General features: G+C 43.3%; 2 protein-coding genes across 2 annotated transcripts; one reads left to right on the forward strand and one right to left on the reverse strand.

Moving 5' to 3' along the window:
• Positions 1 to 1,005: 1,005 nt before the first annotated feature.
• supt7l (SPT7 like, STAGA complex subunit gamma) lies at positions 1,006 to 4,603 on the reverse strand. Its single transcript, XM_015004140.2, has 5 exons — positions 4,488 to 4,603; positions 2,889 to 3,349; positions 2,104 to 2,428; positions 1,770 to 2,007; positions 1,006 to 1,473 (listed from the first exon to the last, which is right to left on the reverse strand). Exons 2-5 carry the CDS (start codon positions 3,323 to 3,325, stop codon positions 1,181 to 1,183), a joined length of 1,293 nt encoding a protein of 430 aa, XP_014859626.2. The 5' UTR covers positions 3,326 to 3,349; positions 4,488 to 4,603; the 3' UTR covers positions 1,006 to 1,180.
• A 1,073-nt stretch (positions 4,604 to 5,676) lies between these two features.
• slc4a1ap (solute carrier family 4 member 1 adaptor protein) lies at positions 5,677 to 11,689 on the forward strand. The gene is made up of 14 exons (XM_015004138.2): positions 5,677 to 6,425; positions 6,895 to 7,093; positions 7,174 to 7,302; positions 7,381 to 7,441; positions 7,518 to 7,657; positions 7,724 to 7,884; positions 8,591 to 8,660; positions 8,775 to 8,964; positions 9,042 to 9,138; positions 9,218 to 9,452; positions 9,909 to 9,980; positions 10,255 to 10,340; positions 10,419 to 10,488; positions 10,804 to 11,689. Exons 1-14 carry the CDS (start codon positions 5,727 to 5,729, stop codon positions 10,851 to 10,853), a joined length of 2,259 nt encoding a protein of 752 aa, XP_014859624.2. The 5' UTR covers positions 5,677 to 5,726; the 3' UTR covers positions 10,854 to 11,689.
• Positions 11,690 to 12,463: the final 774 nt, after the last annotated feature.

Consider the following 12,463-nt stretch of genomic DNA (forward strand, 5'->3'; position numbering starts at 1 on the left):
TCAATACATATACGACCCCCATCAGCACTTTCCGGGGGGAACAGACCATTACCTGTCCAATTGTGAAAATGAAAGAGGTCCACACAAAAGAAAATCACTTGCATTCAAGCAAGGCCCTGCTCATTCTGGATGCAAAGTTATGCATTGCATAATTAATTTGCCATTAAGCCTGGATTGATGATGCCTGCACGATGCAAACAACCAGGCCATAATTGCTTCTGGTGTTGCATCCGCAGCTTTGCCTCATTACTGAAACAGACGCTAATGTGGTGAGGCAGCTTCAGGTTGACAGGAATGTTGATCGTTTCACTGTGTTCAAATACTTGTAAAGAGTGCTGCAGAGGGAGGGGGCGAGAATCCAGGAATGCTCCATATTAAGCAAAGGAACGGGGAAGGAAGATGGTGCAGTTTTAAATTACTGTGCTTTTAATGGTAATATACGGTATTTCAGGATAACAAAAAACAAAATCATGTGTTCAGATGCCTATGTAGTTCTTTCATATTAAGTTATAAGAAAATCAGCTCATCTTTACCCCGTCATATAATTTAATAAAAGCAACCAGAGAAGCAAAAGATCACAAGAGTTGCATCTGAGTCAACCACACTTCCATTTTCTCTCTCTCTCTCTCTCTCTGGTCTTCATTTATTGGCTTTGAACATTTCATCAAATAGTTTCAGGTCACAAACTGCCAGTTTTCAAATGTAGGGGATAACTAAACATTTCTTATATTTTGCATTTAGAGATATTTTCTTTCCTGCATCCTGAATGGCTGAACAACTGTCGAGCATGGTGGTGGAGGTTTAATGACTCGGGTTTGTTGTGCAGCCACAGAACCCTGGTAAATATTCTGGAATGAGATGCTCTGTAAATATCCCGTAATCATTATTATTTTTTAACCGTGCATAAATTATCTGGTTTCCCATGATACCAACTGTGAGAATTCTTGTACAGTTTAATGAAAAAAATCCTGATGAGAAAACTCAAACAAGATAGTAAAGAAAATGTTTGTTTTTTTTCATTTATTGACAAAGTACAATAATTACATTTCACAATTATTTCTGAGAAATTATAAAACACTTCTAAAAAAAAAAAAAAAGTACTAAATTCCCCCCACTATCCTGTCTTCACTGCAGAACGATAAAGACAGACACAAAGACAGATTCTGTGAGTTTTAAATATTCACATCTTCTTCATCCGTTTCTTGGGTCTCTGGTTAAAGACTGGCGACGTTCCCATCAGCGAGTCGGGCGAATGTGAAGCGTAGCTGCCTTCAGACGCCGCCCCTCCTGGTGAAGGCGCCATGGCTCCTCCAGACTCGCTCATGGTGGACATGGGATCCCCCTCTTCGAACACGTCGCCACTCAGGACGCCGTGGTGATGATGATGATGACCAGCACCCTGACCTTCGTCACCGTCCTGGGGTTCCATCTTTACTTGGGGCCAAAGAGGGGAGTTGTTGGCCGCGCCACCACCTTGTGAAGAAATAAACTTAAAACTGTAGTTATTGTTCTGAACAAAAAAACATTTATGTAATATGATTTTAATCAAATGATGTAAATGAGCAAATCAAACTGTTGCTGCTAACATATCACTAGTTGAAGAGTGTGCACACCTATGCAGCCAGATTATTGCAGTTATTGTGTTCATGTTTGTTTTTCAGTTGAATCTTTAGCATATATGTCACATTAAGCGAAGTCTTTAAATAACACATTGTGATTACAAATGCTAGAAACACCCCACTTTGAGATGCAACAAGCGGTGGTCTCACCTGAAGTGTGAGGGGAGTGGTCAGAATCCAAGCCTGCTGCCAGCCTCTCTGCGTGGGCCCCGAGGACCCCCATGGGTAAAGCCTGGTCCCCAGAGGCCAGGTCGGCCTCCAGCTCCTCACTCACAGGGAAGGGAATGTCACTCAGAGGCTCGTCCTTGATCTTTAGCGGTTTGGAGTCCTCCATAGCTTTCTCTGGATTCACCAGCCGCTCATATTCTTCTGACAGCTCTTTGGTAACCTAGGAGACAAAAAACTGTTGTTTCTGTTTTCTGCTGTAAAATAAATAAATAAATAAATAAAAATAAAGAGCTAAATAAGCTTGAAATCATCTCACCTGCAGCATGTAGCTGTGATAGTCCTTGATCCTGACTTGCCAGAAGCGCTGGAGGGCCAGCATGCTGCCAATGCCCACCTCGTGGAACACCTGCTCCACCACGTCCGGGAAGGGCGTGGCTCCCAGCCTGGCCTCGCGGTCCACCGCTACTCGCAGGAGATGGGTGAGGCGCAGGTAGTGTTCATGGACAAGGTCGGTCAGGGTCTCCAGGACGCTTTCCTGGGCGGACTCAAAGCCAGCATGAGCCAGCACCGTGGCTACCGACTGATAGAGGAGCTGCCTGCAGGAGGGCCAACTCAGCTCTGTGACTGGTTCACCTTTCCCTCTGAAAGGGCGGAGAAACACAAAGGGATTCTTCAGCACAGAACCACAAGTCTAGTGTCAAAGGGTCTTGTGAAAGTATACAGAATAAATAAAAGAAAATAAATGGTTGGTAATTATTGTTGCTGTTATATTTCAAGAGTCATGAGCTCCCACTTCGCCTACCAATGGAATATTCAGCCTGTCTGACAGGGGTGCCACAGCAGTAGAAGCTTAATGCAAATGCATGCCACACTTTTCAGATTTATTTGTTAAAAATATTGAAGACTATGCAACATTTTTCTTTGACATGCAAGTTATTCACTACTCTGTGTTGGTCAATTACATAGAAGCCCTAGAAAGCACAGTAAAGTAAAGTAAAGTTTGAAATCTGAAAAGGTTTGAGTATGAATACTTTTTGCAAGGTATCCTTATCTATCATTGGCACAATGTTGAATGTTAAAGAGGCAACATCTCAAACTTACTTGTAGAATTCACTCTCAGGGTCACTATGGCGAAGCTGAAAGGGCTGGTGGGGGTCTTTGCTGTCTACGGGCAGCAGATCGTCAGGCACGGCTGGTGGAGTGGGAGGACGCAGCGGCAGGTTGGCTTCAGTCTCCTCTGGTCGGCTGCCGCCCTCTGAGGTTGCCGAGCTCTGACCCTGAGCCTGGCCCTGGGCCGCCGCCAGGAGAGCTCGCAGGCGGCGGGCGTGCTGGCACAGCTGCACCGTGTGAATGGTGAGGCTGCACGGCTCTGAGGGGATATCCAGCATCGTGGTGGGCCGGGGGCGCTGGGCCGACGGCTGGTGCAGGGGTGGGTCCTGCATCTCCACGGACCGAAACTCGCGCTGGAGCAGGTCGAAGGAGCTGCGACTGGGGGGAGCCCCGGAGGGTCCAGGGATCTCACCCCAGTAACGCATCATGATTGATTCAGACCTGAGTCGAGACTATACATGAAAGAAAGGAGAAGAAATATATTCCTTATCAGATAAAGTATTTTCAGGTTGATTAAGAAAAAAAATAAATCTGACCAAAATAACTGACATGCATTGTCTGGTCAAAATATTAACACTTCTAGGCCTCTTAACATTTGGTCACATTGCAATCACAAACTTCAATACAATGTATTTGGATTTTATGTGAAAAAGTATTGTAAGTCTAGTTTCTATTTGTATCCAGCACTCTCTACGTTGGTACCTCAAATTAAAATGTATTGCAGCTAATTACCATCCAATGTCCGCTAATTACTAAAGAGTTCAAGTTTAACTGCAAGTATTCTGTGAAGGCCTGGGAAATTTGTTGGAGAACTTCAGTGAACAAACATCATCATGAAGATGAAGCAACAGAAGTTTAAACTGGGCTTACAACAATTTGCCAAAAGCCACGTAAATGCAAGAAATTAAAACTTTTACTTTTTCTGTTTGTAAAATATACTAAATCCATGCATCCTTCCACTCAGTCATTATTTCCTACTTTGTGTTGATCTGTCTAAAAAGATCGCATTCAAATTCACTAAATTTTACATTGAAGTTTGTACTTCACATTTAAATGTAAAAAGTATCCGGATTGCACTGGATATTTTTGCAAGATACTGTAACTAACTTTCCAGACAAACTGCTTTCTGTAAGCAAATTAGCTAAATATTTAAATGAACTACACATTCTGCATTTCTATTTCAAAATGCGCATGTTTCTGTTAACTAGTAAACTCTTTCAGATAGTTTAGTCCAAATTTTCATAAAGTGTCAGTGACTGGATCCTTAACATGAAAGTCGAGACGGATGGCAGTCACACAATATATCAAAATTAAAACAAAATTATTTATTACTTTTGGATTCAGCAAAGCCGAAATATGGAGTTCCTCTCGTTAATTCATACGAACTAAAATACATAATTAATGAAACCTTTTACATCTGGAGATGTTGAATAAAAGAAAAATTAGCACATTTTTGTTTGGAGTTTTGTGCAAAAAAAATACAGGACAAATCCGTATAATACAACAAGGAGCTAAGCTAACATTGAGGCACTTTTTGTTAGTATTTCGTTATATAGATAATAATTACATAAAATAAAGCTTAAAAGTTACCGTTGGATAACTTAAAGCCAAAAAGTCTTCAGTTTCGATCGGAAGCTGGATAGCAGCTAGGCTAGCATCTTTGAACGACGCTGAAGTTCGTATCTGATTCGTACAACCGAGCGAGTTCTTTGTTAAAGGGCCATTCCGCAGCTTTTAAGAAACCAATTTTTCAAATTTTCAATTTAAAAATTGTGTACACGGTCAAATCTAAAGTGGATTATTTGACAAGGTCTAAAACGTTACAAAGCATCTTATTTTTTAAGCCTACAATGTATTAATAAAGAACATTTTCAATGCTGTTTTGACCATGTACCAAATTAGAACTCCAATACACTGAATGTTCATCAGTCTACATTGAAGTCAAATTATTTAAAATACAACTTATTGTTTGCTTAGACCTCTTCTTTTTGTGAAAATGGAAAAACTCAAGAAAAAAATTAAATAAGAACATTATTTTTAACAAATTTTAAAAGTAATTTCATTTAAAAAAAGAACATCTCTAAAGTCAGGCATTGAAAAAAGACCATCCAATGACTTGTGAGAAGCGCATTTACAGATTAATATTATTTATTTAGCTTGGATTATGATAAATGTTTCTTTTATTATTTATCTATATGATTCACATTATTTCTTTATTTAATGGTCTGTTATTTCTACTTACAGTACTGAATAAATGCGTAAATATTTTTTGTCCAGGTCACAATAGTCTTATGTGTTTTAACTGTTTATAAATGCCCTAAGAAGAGCTGTACTCATTGTACTGCTGCTTGTTCAATGACAATATAGCGTAATCTAAATTAATAAATAGTCATTTGAGAGTTTTCATACCAAGGTCTCAGGGATCAAACAACCATGTTTAAAAGAATCTGGATTTATTTTCGGCAAAATCAAACTTTGTCCTAAATTGTGAAATAGAGTTGACTCCTTACAACTGGTGGGATGGTCCTTTAATATGATACAGATCAAATGGTAACTTCAGTGTTGTTTCATTTCCGTTTGTCCGGGCTTTAAAGCGGACTTGCAGATTAGTTCCGTTACCTTTTAAACTCAGTCTTTGATAGAATTAAAATTATATTTTTAGCGCTTTAAAATAACAAATCTAATGTAAGTTAATAACATGTTTTGTCTTGTGTTTTTGCTTTGATAGTGTTTTTGTTTGCATTTTAGGCACTTAATACCCGGACTAATTTCTCAGTTGCACCAAATAAACCTTGACGCTTCCTCCGTGCTAACAGACGTGAGGTAAATATGGAGGAAGAAACACAGTCAGAAGTAGAAAAGAAGGAGAATTTAGACACTGAAGAGGGGAACAAGCCCACAGGGGAAGAAGAAACCAAATCCGATACAAAGATAGGGGATACCTTTAAAAAACCGGCTATTTTTGCGGCGCCTTCGCTTGCTAGCAAACGCATAAACAACGTAGCAGAAAACAAGGTGGACAATGTGTGTGAAGCTGCCACCGATGCTGCTGCTGGAGAAAATGAGCGAAAAGATGACAGAGGTGTCGACAAGACTAAGAAACAAGAAGTTAAAGCGAAGGCAGCTCCTGTCAAAGCTGAGAACTTCCCCCCTCTCCCGTACACAGAGCCCCCCTGGGGGGGTCCTCCACCAGAATCCCCCTACGCATTGGAAATCCTTAAAAACGGCACCATAGTGGACACTGTTACCCTCACCCACCGGAGCTACTTTGTGGTCGGGAGGCTACCTGTGTGTGACGTCTCCCTGGAGCACCCGTCCATCTCCAGGTACCATGCGGTGATCCAGTACCGAGGCCACACCGGGGAGGAGGGCTGCGTGGGTGAGGAGAGGGGCTTCTATGTCCACGACCTGGGGAGCACACACGGCACGGTGGTCAACAAGAACAGGATCCCCCCGAAGACCTACATCAGACTGAAGGTGGGACACGTGTTGAAGTTTGGAGGAAGCACCCGGCTGTTTATCCTGCAGGTGGGTCCTCTTCTACAGATAAGTGATTCCAGAAAAAAAAATCATGTAATTTATGTGCAACGCGATACCAGAAAGTCTTCATTCAGCCGTTTTATGATGTTGAAATAAAGAATAACTAAGTGCAGCCCATGGGTTCAATAACAACAGTAACTGTTAGTTGATCTGTGTTTGGGATTATTGTCCATTTAAGATATACAGCACCTCACTGCCACTGTCCCCTCTTGAATCCAATTAAACCTGTAGGGGTGTAGGGCTATAGTTTTCCTATCATGATTTAATTTACAGTTATTAAAAAACCTGAAACCTGCCCAGACAGATAACTGACATAACCTCCTCATCTTTAAAGCTGTTTGAATTCTCTATAGTAAATTAAAATTAAACTCTGGACCATCCTTCAGGAGTCGATTATCCAGCAGAAACTATATCCGAGGTTGTCCCCAACTCGAGATCCTTCGCTTTTCCTCCACAGGGTCCGGAGTCTGATGAGGAAGAGGAGTCCGAGCTGACGGTGACGGAGCTGAGGGAGCGAGCCCACAAACAGAGAGCAGAGCTGGAGAAGAGAATGATGGGAGACCTCTCTGACGGCGAAGAGGATGAGGAAAATGGTGAAGGCAAAGAGAGCCAGAGGGAAACGTCAAAGGAAGACTCTGGATGCACGTGGGGAATGGGTGAGTGAATGTGCTTTCTTTGAGTCAAACGCCCCGTTCTCTTCGTTTGATGCCTCTATGTCTATAAATCCATCCCGCAGAAGAGGATGCAGCTCCGGAGGAAGACGAGAACGAGGAAAACCCCTTCTCAACCGAGTTTCACGAAGACCAGGAGGCAGCTTACCTGAAAGACCCGAAGAAGGCTCTGCAGGGATTCTACGACAGAGAGGGTGACTTTCCGCAGAACCCAGCCGGCACTCTGTCATTGTGTTTAATCCGAGTATCTAACCTGGGGTTTCTGCCTGCAGGCGAGGAGCTGGAGTTTGAATACGAAGACAAAAATCACGGCACGTGGCTCTGCAGGATAAAGTTAGTGATCTGACGCACCAATGTCACGAGTTTCCCTAAAAACACCTTTAAGCTTTACTCACCTCCGTCCCATCAGGCTGCCAGTGGACGACGCCCTGGGCCGACAGCTGGTTGCCGAAGTGACGCACACGGGGAAGAAGAAGGAGGCAGCCGTCCAGTGCTGCCTGGAGGCCTGCCGGATGCTGGAGGCCCGAGGGCTGCTGAGGCAGGAAGCAGGTGAGAGCTCAGCCCAGAGGGAAACGTCCGCTGGAGTCCGCTGCTACAGCTGACCTTTGGTTTCAGTCTCGCGCAAACGAAAGAAGAAAAACTGGGAGGACGAGGACTACTACGACAGCGACGACGACACTTTCCTGGATCGGACCGGCACAGTGGAGAGGAAGAGGCAGGAGCGAATGAAGAAGGCCGGGAAGATCGAGGAGCGGACCGAGACCTATGAGTCTTTGGTAAGCACGACACATGGTTTTACACGCAATGTGGAACAATAATGGAGAGAAAAAAAACTTGGTGTGTAACTACAGACAGGTGTACAAGTAACTTTGGATGACTTTTAAATGTTTTCATCATGCACATTAAAATTAGATTAATAAAAAAATGAGATGCATACGTAGAGGGCAACAAAATGATTTTTCTTACAGACGATTGTTTATGTCAGCTTTCATCATTGATCAGGCTGCACAACATGCACATTATTTTTTATCACAGTGTCACTTTACACAAAATCCATGTCGTGAATAACTGCCGGGACTTAATTATTTGAGTGCCATTTTTCTGGCTCTCTGTTCCTGTTATATATTTATTAGTAAAATCATGAAGCTTTGACCGAGTTTTATATTGGGTAGAGGTTAGAGTTGTCAAACTTTCAACTTGCCAATTCTGAACAACAATTTACCAGCAAATTGCTTTTTCTCTACTTTCTGTAAAAAAAAAAAATAAATTAATTAATAAAATCATGTGAACAATAAAATTTTTCCTGCAAAATAAAGAAAAATGTAACAAAAGTCCCAAAGCTCAACATTGCCAGATTTCTTCCATTACGAGCTGGAAAATAAATGTTTTTTTGAATGTGAATGTAGACAAAAACCATTTTACTGTCATTCCTTTAAAATTCAATATGAAGATATTAAACATTTCACATTTGCTGTTGCTCAGGTGGCCAAGCTGTCCTCTGTGGAGAAGGAGCTGGCAGACGCTCAGAAAAAGCTAAGTAGCGGTAAACCAGGTGCGTCTATCTCCACCTGCAGGAAAAACAACTCTACATTTGTTTTTAGATTCCTCTTTGAAAAGCCATGGTGTTTTTTTTGTTTATTTTTCCCCCCATGTTTCCTCCTTGCAGGCTCTTCGGCCTCCTGCACGGAGGACTCGCTGGACGCCTTCATGACGGCGGTGCGGAGCGAGGCTGCGATGGACGGCGTGGAGCGCCGGAAGCTCCACGTACACGTGGCCGACCTGCGCAAAGAGGCCCAGCGGCTCCGTAAGCTGGTGGACCTGACTCGACCGGCACAGATGCCCTCGCTGCTCCCCGGGTGAGATGTTTTCCCCGTCAAAAGCTCAACTGTTTGATTCAGATCTGTTTCTAAAGCTGAGGTTGCTGTGATCATAGTGGAAGCTCTGAGGCGGAGAAGCCCAAGAAGAGCTTACCGCTGTTTGGAGCCATGAAGGGAGGAAGCAAATTCAAACTGAAGACGGGAACCATAGGGGTGAGCGTTCCGGATCCCTCAGATAAATCTCGTCTTTGTCCTCCGGTTTCTGCCGCTCAGCCTCTCCTCTCTGCTGTAGAAGCTGCCTCCCAAGAGGCCCAACCTGCCCGCTGAGCTCTTCAACATGAAAGAGCTTCCACCCGCAGGCGAGGAAGAGGAGGAGGAAGAGGAGGAGAACGAAGAGGAAAAAGAGGAGGAGGCGGCAGATAGGAGTAAAGATGATGGAGATGAATGCAGCGCCGCCCAAACTAAAACTGACTGTGAAAAATCCAGCATTCCTCTGGGTCAGCTGAAAGACTCAGAGGAGGTCAAAGGTAAAAACAGCCGTTTGCTCCTGCTTTTCAGACTGGTTATGACCTTTTCATGCCACTAGGTGGCAGCATTATCTACCAGCCTCCTTATAAAAATTTTCATGGTTCCTCCGACCTTTTTCTTTCACTACTTCGGATTTTCCTCAAAGGTAATTTCTAGGTTTTTCAGACACTTTTTGGACATCAGAATAAAAATGTTGTAAAAGAAGAATTTAAAACCCAAAATAAAGATGGTGAACCGGTGATGAACCGAGTTCAGTAGCAAATTTTATCCAGGCGTTTTCCATGTCTATAAGTAAAACAGACATGGAAAAATATTTATATTTCTAGACTTTGTTCTGTATTTCTCTGTATAGAAGTTGTCTTTCCTTTCCTCCTCCCTTCTGCTTTTTTTCTTTTTTTTAATCTTCCTGTCTTTTCTTCTATAATCTGATCATTTTACGTTGCGTATCATATCAGAGCAAAAGCTGAAGAAGAGCGATAAAGCAGAGCCGCAGGTTCCTCTGAAGCCGTCAGCCACCGTGAGCCCAGGTGAGTCTGTCGGTCTGCCATCCTGCATTAGGAGCTACTGCTTTGTTGGTTCCCAGGGAACCAGGGTGTGGCTTAACTCTTAGAAACTGACTCAGACTAAACCAAACCTTCAGTCTTTCTTAACCTTAATTTGACAGAACATTACCGAGCACCAAAGGGGAAACTTGTAACAATGACCTCCAGCAGCTCAGAGTTCACCGTTGTGTGAATTTGTTTCTTGTCTGTAAAGCTGGAGGCAACCGTAAGGCTGCAGTGTCACTCGTGTTGTTCACAGAGTCGAAGGCAGGGGGCGAAGCAGAGCCAGCAGCAGCAGCAGGGCCCAATTCCAGGAAGAAGAAGAGAGTGATGGGCCCCAGCAGGGTAGGCCCCTCACACCTCCCAATGTGTTAGCTGGGCGCTCAGTATGAACTGACTCCAGTCCTTGATGTGTCTCCACAGCCTCCAGTGCAGCTGTCAGGACAGTATCCACAGGATGACCCTGACTACTCCGTGTGGCTGCCGCCTGCAGGTGAACAACCGGCCGGTCAGCTGACCTTAAATCACCCCACCCAGCCCTGTGAAAAAGTTGTTTCCTTAAACATTTCTCTAAAACCTTCCTTTAAATCTCTTTCGAGGAAGGTGAGGAAGAAATATGTGGGCTGCATGTCATAAACTGGCCTTTACGGTTTATTTGTGCCGCCGAGGAATGCACATCAGAGTTTCTCACGCATCAAGATAAACATGAATAAAAGGAGTGTTGAAACAGCTGCCAGGCGGGAGCTTTGATACAGAGACACGTCTGATTGGACGAGGAAGTGATTCACAGCCTCCTCTTTTCTCACAGGTCAGACAGGAGACGGTCGAACTCACCTCAACGACAAGTACGGCTACTGAGGAGGACCGACACAGACGTCAACGAGCAAGGAAGCGGCTCGTCGTCAGCCTCGGTGCTGGAAGGGAAGCGGTTGAATTTACCAGTTTTTGTTTGGATCAGAGGAGACAAAGCAGCATCCGAATCATCCGGCTTTTTATTCTTTAGCTGCTCTTCCTGCAAGACGAACCAACCTGACACCCGGTGTGCGCCCCGCTCCCGTTCGGCTTCAGTCGATCGCTGGCGTAACCTTTAACCGCTTCTCCCCTGCAAAAGGGAGGGAGTGTGTGTATGTGTGTATCAGGAAGAGAGGGAGAGCATAGCAGCAGCTTTTCTGACCATCTGGACACTTGGATGGCGTACTAGATGAAACGTAAGCTGATAATGACTCAAGCTAAGTGGAGTGTGTGTTTCCGTGAGCGTACCCACACACACACACAGTCCAAACCCAACCCTCTCGAAGTTCTCTTTTTAACAAGATTGTCTCTGTGAGAGCTCGGTGATTCCTTTCTCTGTGAAATCCCACTCAGTGTTGTTTTCTTAAACTTCAGCCACACGTCCCACCCTCTCTGCAACTGTCTTTGAAACACAACAATAATGAATGGAAACTCTATTTTGTAAAATAATAAAGTAGTACATAACTACAAAGAGCAAAAGTTTTTAATTCTGTCAGCTGGTGGCGAAAACAATCTGCTCATATAAGCCGTAGTGCAAGACAGTCGAGAACATTTTTTGAGCGGTTCTGTTTTTGTTTTGCATAAATTTGGATTTTATTTTAGTTGGTTGCAATGTTCTGTTTAACCACCAGGTGTTAGTAAAGGGATATTTCATATTAAAAGTGGGCTTCTGGAGAATCAAAGACTGTTTCATATGCATGGTTGCTCTGTGGTATGGAATATAATTTAATTATCTCTCAGGACTAGGTATTCTTTGAATGTTGAGAAATATTGGATTTTCTCTTTTCCTATCCTCTAAAGGTTTAATGGATCTGTTTGTTTATCCCTCTACTCATCCAGTCTATTCCTCCATATGTTAATCTAGTTTCTCAGCTAACTAATCATCAGCTTGTTTGGTATTCATCCATCTATTTTTTCAGTTTTTTTCTATACATTTATATATTCTTTAATCAGTCCATTCTCTCCTTTCGTCTTATCCAACTAATCAGTTTTCCCCTCCATCTATCATTCCATCCCCTCATCCTTTCTTACATACCTGCATCAAGGCATGAAGGGACGACGAGGTGAACCAGTTGAACAGTTATGGCTTTGAATCGCAGCCTGGAGCTATTCTTCAAGGCGTTTGCATCTCTGGGTACTCCGGCTTTCCTCCAGACTCCCAACAACATGACTGAGGTTAATTGGGTTCTTTAAATTGCCCTTCGGTACGAGTGCGTGCATGATCGTTTAACCTGTGCGACCTGTCCAGCGACCCTGCAAGCAGGTGTAGAGGACGGATGGACTACTCCTCAACTGCAGCTGCACGTCTTAGATTTTCCACATGTGGAGATTAAAGCTTTTGCACATTCTTTACAAAATAGCTGAAGCTCAGTCAGACCGAGTGGAAAGCGTCTTAACAGGAGTTTTTAAGTCATGCCACAGATTCCATCACATAAATATGCTTTGATCTAAACTTT

This window comes from Poecilia mexicana, unplaced genomic scaffold (genome assembly GCF_051168715.1).
Source record: "Poecilia mexicana isolate PSO_F unplaced genomic scaffold, ASM5116871v1 scaffold_22, whole genome shotgun sequence".
Classification (NCBI taxonomy): domain Eukaryota; kingdom Metazoa; phylum Chordata; class Actinopteri; order Cyprinodontiformes; family Poeciliidae; genus Poecilia; species Poecilia mexicana.

Coding starts and splice junctions, on each gene's coding strand:
- slc4a1ap (XM_015004138.2), top strand. CDS start 5,727: ATGGAGGAAGAAACACAGTCAGAAGTAGAAAAGAAGGAGAATTTAGAC. Junction 8,965..9,041: donor ATGCCCTCGCTGCTCCCCGG/GTGAGATGTTTT, acceptor CTGTGATCATAG/TGGAAGCTCTGAGGCGGAGA. Junction 9,453..9,908: donor AGACTCAGAGGAGGTCAAAG/GTAAAAACAGCC, acceptor GTATCATATCAG/AGCAAAAGCTGAAGAAGAGC.
- supt7l (XM_015004140.2), bottom strand. CDS start 3,325: ATGATGCGTTACTGGGGTGAGATCCCTGGACCCTCCGGGGCTCCCCCC. Junction 2,429..2,888: donor CCTGAGAGTGAATTCTACAA/GTAAGTTTGAGA, acceptor CCGCCCTTTCAG/AGGGAAAGGTGAACCAGTCA. Junction 2,008..2,103: donor ATCACAGCTACATGCTGCAG/GTGAGATGATTT, acceptor TTTGTCTCCTAG/GTTACCAAAGAGCTGTCAGA.